The sequence below is a fragment of the Diabrotica undecimpunctata genome, chromosome 8 (assembly GCF_040954645.1).
Source record: "Diabrotica undecimpunctata isolate CICGRU chromosome 8, icDiaUnde3, whole genome shotgun sequence".
Classification (NCBI taxonomy): domain Eukaryota; kingdom Metazoa; phylum Arthropoda; class Insecta; order Coleoptera; family Chrysomelidae; genus Diabrotica; species Diabrotica undecimpunctata.
In genome coordinates, this window is record NC_092810.1 from 1307685 (window position 1) to 1321601 (window position 13917).

At 33.8% G+C, this 13917-nt stretch overlaps 1 protein-coding gene across 1 annotated transcript in view; it reads right to left on the bottom strand.

The window, feature by feature from the left end:
- The window catches only part of LOC140448720 (protein obstructor-E-like), a 34283-nt gene that overhangs the window by 7680 nt on the left and 12686 nt on the right, over positions 1 to 13917 (bottom strand). Inside the window, exons 2-3 of the mRNA XM_072541833.1 lie at positions 9315 to 9450; positions 8562 to 8698 (exon numbers count right to left, since the gene is read on the bottom strand). Of these exons, the coding sequence (XP_072397934.1) occupies positions 8562 to 8698; positions 9315 to 9450 (273 nt within the window). The remainder of the gene's footprint in view (positions 1 to 8561; positions 8699 to 9314; positions 9451 to 13917) is intronic.

A 13917-nucleotide genomic window follows, 5' to 3' on the forward strand; every position in this document is an offset into this window, starting at 1 on the left:
AAGTGGAAATTTTTCTCACGAACCGTTAGATGTAGGAAAATTCTGAGTATGGCAGAAGAACGAGTGGCCAATTTTATGTAGGAAATGTCCATTTGCTTGACTCTCGGACCAAAATTGGCGCCAAAATAGCCGATTAACGAAATTTGATAAAAATCCAATGGTCTACAGTTTTTTCGATTTTCCGGCAAAACGGTGCATAATTTCTAGCCACGTATTTAGATTTTTTTAATCAGCAAGTCACCCTTAATCGAAATAATTCAAATTTCAAACAAAATATTCACTTTTAATTTTCACGAAATTTTCAGCAAATACAGACATCCAAGTGGAAATTTTTCTCTCGAACCGTTAGATGTAGGAAGATTCTGAGTATGGCAGAAGAACGAGCGGCCAATTTTATGTAGGAAATGTCCATTTGCTTGACTGTTGGACCAAAATTGACGCCAAAATAGCCGATTAACAAAATTTGATAAAAATCCAATGGTCTACAGTTTTTTCAATTTTCCGGCAAAACGGTGCATAATTTCTAGCCACGTATTTAGATTTTTTTAATCAGCAAGTCACCCTTAATCGAAATAATTCAAATTTCAAACAAAATATTCACTTTTAATTTTCACGAAATTTTCAGCAAATACAAACATCCAAGTGGAAATTTTTCTCTCGAACCGTTAGATGTAGGAAGATTCTGAGTATGGCAGAAGAACGAGCGGCCAATTTTATGTAGGAAATGTCCATTTGCTTGACTGTTGGACCAAAATTGACGCCAAAATAGCCGATTAACGAAATTTGATAAAAATCCAATGGTCTACAGTTTTTTCGATTTTCCGGCAAAACGGTGCATAATTTCTAGCCACGTATTTAGATTTTTTTAATCAGCAAGTCACCCTTAATCGAAATAATTCAAATTTCAAACAAAATATTCACTTTTAATTTTCACGAAATTTTCAGCAAATACAGACATCCAAGTGGAAATTTTTCTCTCGAACCGTTAGATGTAGGAAGATTCTGAGTATGGCAGAAGAACGAGCGGCCAATTTTATGTAGGAAATGTCCATTTGCTTGACTGTTGGACCAAAATTGACGCCAAAATAGCCGATTAACAAAATTTGATAAAAATCCAATGGTCTACAGTTTTTTCAATTTTCCGGCAAAACGGTGCATAATTTCTAGCCACGTATTTAGATTTTTTTAATCAGCAAGTCACCCTTAATCGAAATAATTCAAATTTCAAACAAAATAGACACTATTAATTTTCTCGAAATTTTCAGCAAATACAAACATCCAAGTGGAAATTTTTCTCACGAACAGTTAGATGTAGGAAAATTCTGAGTATGGCAGAAGAACGAGCTCCCAATTTTATGTAGGAAATGTCCATTTGCTTGACTGTTGGACCAAAATTGACGCCAAAATAGCCGATTAACAAAATTTGATAAAAATCCAATGGTCTACAGTTTTTTCAATTTTCCGGCAAAACGGTGCATAATTTCTAGCCACGTATTTAGATTTTTTTAATCAGCAAGTCACCCTTAATCGAAATAATTCAAATTTCAAACAAAATAGACACTATTAATTTTCTCGAAATTTTCAGCAAATACAAACATCCAAGTGGAAATTTTTCTCACGAACAGTTAGATGTAGGAAAATTCTGAGTATGGCAGAAGAACGAGCTCCCAATTTTATGTAGGAAATGTCCATTTGCTTGACTGTTGGACCAAAATTGACGCCAAAATAGCCGATTAACGAAATTTGATAAAAATCCAATGGTCTACAGTTTTTTCGATTTTCCGGCAAAACGGTGCATAATTTCTAGCCACGTATTTAGATTTTTTTAATCAGCAAGTCACCCTTAATCGAAATAATTCAAATTTCAAACAAAATATTCACTTTTAATTTTCACGAAATTTTCAGCAAATACAGACATCCAAGTGGAAATTTTTCTCTCGAACCGTTAGATGTAGGAAGATTCTGAGTATGGCAGAAGAACGAGCGGCCAATTTTATGTAGGAAATGTCCATTTGCTTGACTGTTGGACCAAAATTGACGCCAAAATAGCCGATTAACAAAATTTGATAAAAATCCAATGGTCTACAGTTTTTTCAATTTTCCGGCAAAACGGTGCATAATTTCTAGCCACGTATTTAGATTTTTTTAATCAGCAAGTCACCCTTAATCGAAATAATTCAAATTTCAAACAAAATAGACACTATTAATTTTCTCGAAATTTTCAGCAAATACAAACATCCAAGTGGAAATTTTTCTCACGAACAGTTAGATGTAGGAAAATTCTGAGTATGGCAGAAGAACGAGCGGCCAATTTTATGTAGGAAATGTCCATTTGCTTGACTGTTGGACCAAAATTGACGCCAAAATAGCCGATTAACAAAATTTGATAAAAATCCAATGGTCTACAGTTTTTTCAATTTTCCGGCAAAACGGTGCATAATTTCTAGCCACGTATTTAGATTTTTTTAATCAGCAAGTCACCCTTAATCGAAATAATTCAAATTTCAAACAAAATATTCACTTTTAATTTTCACGAAATTTTCAGCAAATACAAACATCCAAGTGGAAATTTTTCTCTCGAACCGTTAGATGTAGGAAGATTCTGAGTATGGCAGAAGAACGAGCGGCCAATTTTATGTAGGAAATGTCCATTTGCTTGACTGTTGGACCAAAATTGACGCCAAAATAGCCGATTAACGAAATTTGATAAAAATCCAATGGTCTACAGTTTTTTCGATTTTCCGGCAAAACGGTGCATAATTTCTAGCCACGTATTTAGATTTTTTTAATCAGCAAGTCACCCTTAATCGAAATAATTCAAATTTCAAACAAAATATTCACTTTTAATTTTCACGAAATTTTCAGCAAATACAGACATCCAAGTGGAAATTTTTCTCTCGAACCGTTAGATGTAGGAAGATTCTGAGTATGGCAGAAGAACGAGCGGCCAATTTTATGTAGGAAATGTCCATTTGCTTGACTGTTGGACCAAAATTGACGCCAAAATAGCCGATTAACAAAATTTGATAAAAATCCAATGGTCTACAGTTTTTTCAATTTTCCGGCAAAACGGTGCATAATTTCTAGCCACGTATTTAGATTTTTTTAATCAGCAAGTCACCCTTAATCGAAATAATTCAAATTTCAAACAAAATAGACACTATTAATTTTCTCGAAATTTTCAGCAAATACAAACATCCAAGTGGAAATTTTTCTCACGAACAGTTAGATGTAGGAAAATTCTGAGTATGGCAGAAGAACGAGCTCCCAATTTTATGTAGGAAATGTCCATTTGCTTGACTGTTGGACCAAAATTGACGCCAAAATAGCCGATTAACAAAATTTGATAAAAATCCAATGGTCTACAGTTTTTTCAATTTTCCGGCAAAACGGTGCATAATTTCTAGCCACGTATTTAGATTTTTTTAATCAGCAAGTCACCCTTAATCGAAATAATTCAAATTTCAAACAAAATATTCACTTTTAATTTTCACGAAATTTTCAGCAAATACAGACATCCAAGTGGAAATTTTTCTCTCGAACCGTTAGATGTAGGAAGATTCTGAGTATGGCAGAAGAACGAGCGGCCAATTTTATGTAGGAAATGTCCATTTGCTTGACTGTTGGACCAAAATTGACGCCAAAATAGCCGATTAACAAAATTTGATAAAAATCCAATGGTCTACAGTTTTTTCAATTTTCCGGCAAAACGGTGCATAATTTCTAGCCACGTATTTAGATTTTTTTAATCAGCAAGTCACCCTTAATCGAAATAATTCAAATTTCAAACAAAATATTCACTTTTAATTTTCACGAAATTTTCAGCAAATACAAACATCCAAGTGGAAATTTTTCTCTCGAACCGTTAGATGTAGGAAGATTCTGAGTATGGCAGAAGAACGAGCGGCCAATTTTATGTAGGAAATGTCCATTTGCTTGACTGTTGGACCAAAATTGACGCCAAAATAGCCGATTAACGAAATTTGATAAAAATCCAATGGTCTACAGTTTTTTCGATTTTCCGGCAAAACGGTGCATAATTTCTAGCCACGTATTTAGATTTTTTTAATCAGCAAGTCACCCTTAATCGAAATAATTCAAATTTCAAACAAAATATTCACTTTTAATTTTCACGAAATTTTCAGCAAATACAGACATCCAAGTGGAAATTTTTCTCTCGAACCGTTAGATGTAGGAAGATTCTGAGTATGGCAGAAGAACGAGCGGCCAATTTTATGTAGGAAATGTCCATTTGCTTGACTGTTGGACCAAAATTGACGCCAAAATAGCCGATTAACAAAATTTGATAAAAATCCAATGGTCTACAGTTTTTTCAATTTTCCGGCAAAACGGTGCATAATTTCTAGCCACGTATTTAGATTTTTTTAATCAGCAAGTCACCCTTAATCGAAATAATTCAAATTTCAAACAAAATAGACACTATTAATTTTCTCGAAATTTTCAGCAAATACAAACATCCAAGTGGAAATTTTTCTCACGAACAGTTAGATGTAGGAAAATTCTGAGTATGGCAGAAGAACGAGCTCCCAATTTTATGTAGGAAATGTCCATTTGCTTGACTGTTGGACCAAAATTGACGCCAAAATAGCCGATTAACAAAATTTGATAAAAATCCAATGGTCTACAGTTTTTTCAATTTTCCGGCAAAACGGTGCATAATTTCTAGCCACGTATTTAGATTTTTTTAATCAGCAAGTCACCCTTAATCGAAATAATTCAAATTTCAAACAAAATAGACACTATTAATTTTCTCGAAATTTTCAGCAAATACAAACATCCAAGTGGAAATTTTTCTCACGAACAGTTAGATGTAGGAAAATTCTGAGTATGGCAGAAGAACGAGCTCCCAATTTTATGTAGGAAATGTCCATTTGCTTGACTGTTGGACCAAAATTGACGCCAAAATAGCCGATTAACAAAATTTGATAAAAATCCAATGGTCTACAGTTTTTTCAATTTTCCGGCAAAACGGTGCATAATTTCTAGCCACGTATTTAGATTTTTTTAATCAGCAAGTCACCCTTAATCGAAATAATTCAAATTTCAAACAAAATATTCACTTTTAATTTTCACGAAATTTTCAGCAAATACAGACATCCAAGTGGAAATTTTTCTCTCGAACCGTTAGATGTAGGAAGATTCTGAGTATGGCAGAAGAACGAGCGGCCAATTTTATGTAGGAAATGTCCATTTGCTTGACTGTTGGACCAAAATTGACGCCAAAATAGCCGATTAACAAAATTTGATAAAAATCCAATGGTCTACAGTTTTTTCAATTTTCCGGCAAAACGGTGCATAATTTCTAGCCACGTATTTAGATTTTTTTAATCAGCAAGTCACCCTTAATCGAAATAATTCAAATTTCAAACAAAATAGACACTATTAATTTTCTCGAAATTTTCAGCAAATACAAACATCCAAGTGGAAATTTTTCTCACGAACAGTTAGATGTAGGAAAATTCTGAGTATGGCAGAAGAACGAGCTCCCAATTTTATGTAGGAAATGTCCATTTGCTTGACTGTTGGACCAAAATTGACGCCAAAATAGCCGATTAACAAAATTTGATAAAAATCCAATGGTCTACAGTTTTTTCAATTTTCCGGCAAAACGGTGCATAATTTCTAGCCACGTATTTAGATTTTTTTAATCAGCAAGTCACCCTTAATCGAAATAATTCAAATTTCAAACAAAATAGACACTATTAATTTTCTCGAAATTTTCAGCAAATACAAACATCCAAGTGGAAATTTTTCTCACGAACAGTTAGATGTAGGAAAATTCTGAGTATGGCAGAAGAACGAGCTCCCAATTTTATGTAGGAAATGTCCATTTGCTTGACTGTTGGACCAAAATTGACGCCAAAATAGCCGATTAACAAAATTTGATAAAAATCCAATGGTCTACAGTTTTTTCAATTTTCCGGCAAAACGGTGCATAATTTCTAGCCACGTATTTAGATTTTTTTAATCAGCAAGTCACCCTTAATCGAAATAATTCAAATTTCAAACAAAATAGACACTATTAATTTTCTCGAAATTTTCAGCAAATACAAACATCCAAGTGGAAATTTTTCTCACGAACAGTTAGATGTAGGAAAATTCTGAGTATGGCAGAAGAACGAGCTCCCAATTTTATGTAGGAAATGTCCATTTGCTTGACTGTTGGACCAAAATTGACGCCAAAATAGCCGATTAACAAAATTTGATAAAAATCCAATGGTCTACAGTTTTTTCAATTTTCCGGCAAAACGGTGCATAATTTCTAGCCACGTATTTAGATTTTTTTAATCAGCAAGTCACCCTTAATCGAAATAATTCAAATTTCAAACAAAATATTCACTTTTAATTTTCACGAAATTTTCAGCAAATACAGACATCCAAGTGGAAATTTTTCTCTCGAACCGTTAGATGTAGGAAGATTCTGAGTATGGCAGAAGAACGAGCGGCCAATTTTATGTAGGAAATGTCCATTTGCTTGACTGTTGGACCAAAATTGACGCCAAAATAGCCGATTAACAAAATTTGATAAAAATCCAATGGTCTACAGTTTTTTCAATTTTCCGGCAAAACGGTGCATAATTTCTAGCCACGTATTTAGATTTTTTTAATCAGCAAGTCACCCTTAATCGAAATAATTCAAATTTCAAACAAAATAGACACTATTAATTTTCTCGAAATTTTCAGCAAATACAAACATCCAAGTGGAAATTTTTCTCACGAACAGTTAGATGTAGGAAAATTCTGAGTATGGCAGAAGAACGAGCTCCCAATTTTATGTAGGAAATGTCCATTTGCTTGACTGTTGGACCAAAATTGACGCCAAAATAGCCGATTAACAAAATTTGATAAAAATCCAATGGTCTACAGTTTTTTCAATTTTCCGGCAAAACGGTGCATAATTTCTAGCCACGTATTTAGATTTTTTTAATCAGCAAGTCACCCTTAATCGAAATAATTCAAATTTCAAACAAAATAGACACTATTAATTTTCTCGAAATTTTCAGCAAATACAAACATCCAAGTGGAAATTTTTCTCACGAACAGTTAGATGTAGGAAAATTCTGAGTATGGCAGAAGAACGAGCTCCCAATTTTATGTAGGAAATGTCCATTTGCTTGACTGTTGGACCAAAATTGACGCCAAAATAGCCGATTAACAAAATTTGATAAAAATCCAATGGTCTACAGTTTTTTCAATTTTCCGGCAAAACGGTGCATAATTTCTAGCCACGTATTTAGATTTTTTTAATCAGCAAGTCACCCTTAATCGAAATAATTCAAATTTCAAACAAAATAGACACTATTAATTTTCTCGAAATTTTCAGCAAATACAAACATCCAAGTGGAAATTTTTCTCACGAACAGTTAGATGTAGGAAAATTCTGAGTATGGCAGAAGAACGAGCTCCCAATTTTATGTAGGAAATGTCCATTTGCTTGACTGTTGGACCAAAATTGACGCCAAAATAGCCGATTAACAAAATTTGATAAAAATCCAATGGTCTACAGTTTTTTCAATTTTCCGGCAAAACGGTGCATAATTTCTAGCCACGTATTTAGATTTTTTTAATCAGCAAGTCACCCTTAATCGAAATAATTCAAATTTCAAACAAAATATTCACTTTTAATTTTCACGAAATTTTCAGCAAATACAGACATCCAAGTGGAAATTTTTCTCTCGAACCGTTAGATGTAGGAAGATTCTGAGTATGGCAGAAGAACGAGCGGCCAATTTTATGTAGGAAATGTCCATTTGCTTGACTGTTGGACCAAAATTGACGCCAAAATAGCAGATTAACAAAATTTGATAAAAATCCAATGGTCTACAGTTTTTTCAATTTTCCGGCAAAACGGTGCATAATTTCTAGCCACGTATTTAGATTTTTTTAATCAGCAAGTCACCCTTAATCGAAATAATTCAAATTTCAAACAAAATAGACACTATTAATTTTCTCGAAATTTTCAGCAAATACAAACATCCAAGTGGAAATTTTTCTCACGAACAGTTAGATGTAGGAAAATTCTGAGTATGGCAGAAGAACGAACGGCCAATTTTAAGTAGGAAATGTGTATTCGCTTGACTCTCGGACCAAAATTGACGCCAATATAGCCGATTAACGAAATTTGATAAAAATCCAATAGCCACTAGACACTAATTCCTATGATTAGTTGACATATCCAGACTCATTTGTCGTGCCTTAAAATGAACAAAATAACTTGGCTTACAGTGTCAGCGTAATTTATGAATCGTGAAATGAAATCAAATAAAATTAAACAATTTTAAAACTTATTATCTTTTAATAAACGTTTTTAATTTCGCCGCCCCCTTAAATTACGTGTGTGCCCTCTCTGTTCCACTCTAGTTTTGGGCCTGCACAAGAGATAAATACCTCAAACTTCAGCGAAATTCCCCAATATTTTGGTTTCCTGGCTATGATAAATTACATCGCAAACTGCTGTAATATATTACATAAGTTATCAGCCATTAACAAATCATAAAGCTTCTGTCAATTGTCAAAAACAAAATAATAGCAATACTTACGAGTTTGTTCTCTTCCTGAGCAGTCCACGTCGATAGGGTATTGACAAGGAAAGGCGAACACACCCGCAGCAGCATTGAACAAAAGACCGTCTTGACAAACTTTTTCTTCTGGGACTCCGTCGTTGCATTCTATATAACTACAATAAAATTCTCTTGGTTAGTACGTGTTAGATGAATATGAATCTGATCTTATACACTGTCTTATAATATTTCCAAAAATACACGAGCAACACTTTCGTCTGTACCGAATTCAGATAAAACATATTAATTAAATTTACTAAATTCCTTGTGCAGACTATCTATGACCTTATATGGGTCAAACCGATCAAATAATTCAAAACTGAATCTATGAACATTCCATTTCATCATTTTTTAAAACTAAGCTATAAAGCCAATCACTGGGAATTTTCCCTGTATAAGTTATTCCATTTCAATCGGCAATTCTGACTCAATTTCTTCTGGGCCACCATATTCTTCACACAGGCCACAACTTGATTACACAAGCATAACTGGAGAAGCTGCTGATATAGAAAAATGCTATAATTTTCTCAATAAAAGAAATGACAGCTCCCGATTGCCTCCACATGGAAACCTCTCCAAAATCACAACAAAACATTATCCACTATTTCCTATATTGGGCTATATAGGACTGAACCAAATAATTGTGTCTTCCACAAAATTTGTTCCTTGTTCCCTCACTTAAATGACACACTGGAAATATGTATAGAAAAACTTAAAGTTTTTGATTCTTACCTGTCACACATATTTGTAGGATACCTTCCATTTTTTTCTGGACATGAACCAGAAGCTCGTGGTAGTTGATGGGTATATTGAGGATTTGAGAGGTGATTGTTTTGGTATACAGATTGTCTGTAGTTTTGACTGTACACTGCAAAAAAGACAAAAGGTGAATTAATGCAAATTTTTAAAATTGAACAAATTCATCGTTTGTATCTGATTTGAATGAAAAATCCTCTGTGGATCGTGGCCTGCTCTAAGGTTAGTCTCCTTTTGTTCGGTTTCTGGCAACGTCTGGCAAAATTAAACAAATTGCCGAACTTTAATTGATATTTTCCCTAAAACTGTAGAAATTTAGTCTCCTTTATTTATCTATCTCTTAGTTTCTTTCGAATGGAAGAAGTACGAACCGATATAAGGACCCAAGCACTAGTAGAAGATTGGATTCTGAGACAAACCACCTAGGAACTTCTTTTACACTAAAAGAACTCCACGACGGTATGAACAGGTTAAAAAACGGGAAAGCTGCAGGTTTGGATGATATATGCAGTGAACAAATAAAGCATCTAGGCCAAGAAGCAAAAAACTGAATCTTGAAACTTTATAACACGTGCTGCAAAGCCTGCGAAATTCAAAATCATGGAGGAAATCTAAAGTAATAGCCTTGTTAAAACCAGGAAAGGACTCCGAAAATCCCAGTAGCTACAGGCCTATTTCGCTGTTGTGTCACTTTTTCAAACTATACGAGAGACTCATACTCGCTAGAATAGAAAAAAATGTCGACAAGCACCTCATCCTACAACAAGGAGGATTCAGACCCAGCAACTCTTGTACCGGTCAAGTTCTCAAACTAACATTGAAGAGGGCTTTGAAGAAAAACTTATAACAGGGGGTGCTTTCGTAGATTTAACAGCAGCCTATGACACGGTAAGGCACAAAACATTGCTCCGCAAATTATATGACACTCTCAATGGCCACCATCTGGGTAAGGTCGTATATTCCTTACTGCAGAACAGACGTTTTTTCGTTATGCTGGAGGGTAAAGTAAGTAGGTGGAGAGTTAAAAAAAGGGGCCTCCCACAGGAAAGTGTTTTAGCACCAATGCTCTTCAATATATACTCAAATGACCAACCTACGCCGACCGAAACTAAGCACTTCCTCTATGCTGACGATCTTGCAATATGTGCTCAAGGAAATAGTTTTGAAGAAGTGAAGGAGAAACTCGAAACTGCCTTAAAAACAATGACAGCGTACTTCCTGCAGAATGAGACCCAATCCCTCTAAAACCCAAGTCTACGCTTTCCACATTCGCGCAAAGGAAGCAAAGCGAAAACTCCAAATGGGGTTGAATGGTAATACATTAGAACACACAAACCAATCTATATATCTTGGAGTAACTCTGGACCGGTCCCTCACCTACAGACAACATTGCATAAAAACGAGAAGGAAAGTAGCAACTAGGAACAGCATACTCAGAAAACTAACGGGAAGTAAATGGAGTGCACGTCCTGGCGTTTTAAGAACAATGGCACAGGCACTGTGTAGTAATTGCAAAGTGATTTACTGTAGTAAAATCCAGTAAAATCAAACATGGCAAAATGGGGAAAAATAGACCAAGATGATGTGAACTGTGACTGTGGAGAAACACAGAAGATGGAACATATTTTTACATGTAGAAACTGTCTTTATCGATGTACCCCCGAAGATTTGTGGCTTGCCAACAAAGATGGAACCGACGTCGCTGGATACTGGACAGAAATTTTATGAATGACATGTCCGGACACGATAAAGTAAAGTAAAGTAAAAACAAACAACAACTTAGGCAAATATATTAAAAACAACAAGAGCCAAAATAAAAAGCACTTACACAGTGGTGTATACAAACTTAAATGTGGCGGCTGCCCAAAAACTTATATCGATCAAACTGGTAGAAATTTTAATAAACGAATAGCAGAACATAAAAGGGCTTTCAATAATAGAAAAACAGATTCTACATACGCACTTCATCTTCTAGATCATAATCATTCTTTTAATGATGAATTTAAAATTCTTCACATCCAAAATAATGGCTATGAGCTATATTTATTAGAATGTATGGAAATTAACAAATTAAAAAATACAGACATAATTCTGAATGACCAACTTGAGACAAATATTTCTTCCCTCCTCAACCTATTTCGTTAAAGACTATAAAGTGTAAGCACATACCAAAAATAGATCACTTGAGAAAAGCACTTTGCCGATGCCGAAACAGCTGTAGTGATAAGAAAACGAAGTTTTCAATGTTTTATTGTTATATAAAATAAATTTCCATCAAGTAACAGTCGAATCCATCACTTATATAAGTTATTGTTTACTTTTGGACCATCCTGTACATTCAGTTTTATCTAAACCATATGAGCAATAAATTAGCGAAATTTTGAAAGGGTTACATAATTTTTTCGCCGAGGGGCGTATTCACATTTTGTTCACTTTCACATCATAAGAGATGCTTCGTGTTGAATGTTCGGAAATGTCAAGGCAATTTGCTTGTTTTTTCAATGCAGGATTATAATAATGACCAATAGTATGATAAAAATCATGTTAAAGATGTATCGTGAGAATTTATCTTATTTATGCGCATAGGAAAACAATTTCATTGTCACGCTAATAATAATTGTATGTTTGTTTTTGGTTTGAGGCTACTTTTTCATTGGTTTATTGTGTTGACAGTGTATGGGTTTTTGTGATGTTTTATATTTGATGTTTGTTGGATAGATTTCGTTTCTGAACATTTTTTTTTTCAATATATTTTTCCCTTTTTTAAGTCATACACGCATCCTTGGCATTTCTATAACAGTTTTTTCATGTTTTCCTGTTCAAAAGTTCAAATTTTTGACCTCTTCAATCTTCAATATATCCATATTTACAGTTACAAAGTTTCCTTTCGCTCAAACTTTTCTATTTGGCTCTGTCATTGCATTTTCCGTCTCTCATATCCCGTTTTAACACTATTTTTGGTGAATGTTAAATATTTCGTTTCAGGCGATTAAACGCCATTTTCTACTTATAAACTATGAAACATCGGTATTTGATTTTAAATACTAAAGGGGAAAAAATGGTAAATTGCATGGAAAAGTGACACAACTGTACTGAAAAAGCTAGAAAATCCTTTAAAAGGAGGATTTGTAAAATTATTGAAGTTATACTTCTATACGCGCGCTCTACGTTGGAAATTTGTATGGGAGTCAATCTGTGAAATCATTACATATGTAAGATAATGAGTAAGAGAGAGACAGAAGATATATTTTCTCTCTCTTCCTCTCTCGAATATAAAAATGTTCCTTTCTTATATATTTAATATTATATATATTATATATATATATATATATATATATATATATATATATATATATATATAATAAAATATTTATTAATATTATTATTTATGTGATATGTTTTGTATTATTTATTAAATGTTCATAATTATATTAGTCTTTTGTATTTCAAAATAATAATCTCAATAAATCACTTTATGATCCAGAACTGTCAATTTTGAAATACGTTTGTGTCATGTCCTCGGTAGTATAGTAGTCAGTATCCCCGCCTGTCACGCGAGAGACCGGGGTTCGATTCCCAGTCGGGGAGGACTTTTTTATTAATATTATTACATGGTAAATGTATAATGGTAAAACATATGCGTAAGTAGAAAAGTTATGTATATTATTGTCATTTTTAAATACTTATGAATATTGCATTTTAATTTGTATTGTATTATTATATTGAATTATGTTGCAGTGTATTGTATTTTTATATTAATAACAAAATAAACAATAAATTTTACTGCAGAGTATATGTAAAAAAAAATCGGTTGCCTGTAAAGTCGGTTTTACGGGCGAAGATTTTACGTGACAACGTCTTTTTCTCGGTAGAATATTTATTGATATGACTGAATCGACTGAATTACGATTGATTGCAGAGTGATTTAAACTAATAATTTACTTAACACTATCAACATTTGTCAATAGTATGACATAACCTATAAACTCAGTTTCTCAACTTTTGTGTCAATCTAACAATTAATCAATCAATCATAGTTTACGATAATGAAATATTAGTGTACAATTATTTACCTTTATTGTTGTAGTTGTTGTAAATGACGAATCTAAGCACTCCACATTTTCACTACAGACACAGCTGACGATACTTTAACCACACGTGTGAACTTGTATTATGACGCTTTCTCGGTTTTCCAACGCCAAGAACGCTCGAGAAAGACAGAGACACAAGCACGCACCGATTCAACGCGCCTAATTCTCTAGTGCTGCGCGCGCAGCGGACCGATCATGTTTGAGTGGGAGAGAGACGCAAGGCATTCGCCGGTCCGGCGGGCCTCTCTCTCGTTCGGTGACTCATCGTAACAGACGTGAGCGGGCGTTACACTTTTTCATGAGTGACTCCGAGCCACAACCTAATTTAAGACGTTGTCACGTCAAAACATTTTCATTCAACTCCTTTCATACATATATGAAAATAAAAATATACATTTTCATCAAAATATTGATTCAATCCTTCATTTACTATACTCCTATTACAGGTCAAATGTTGTTTATTAATTGTTAGTAAGTTGTTATTAATT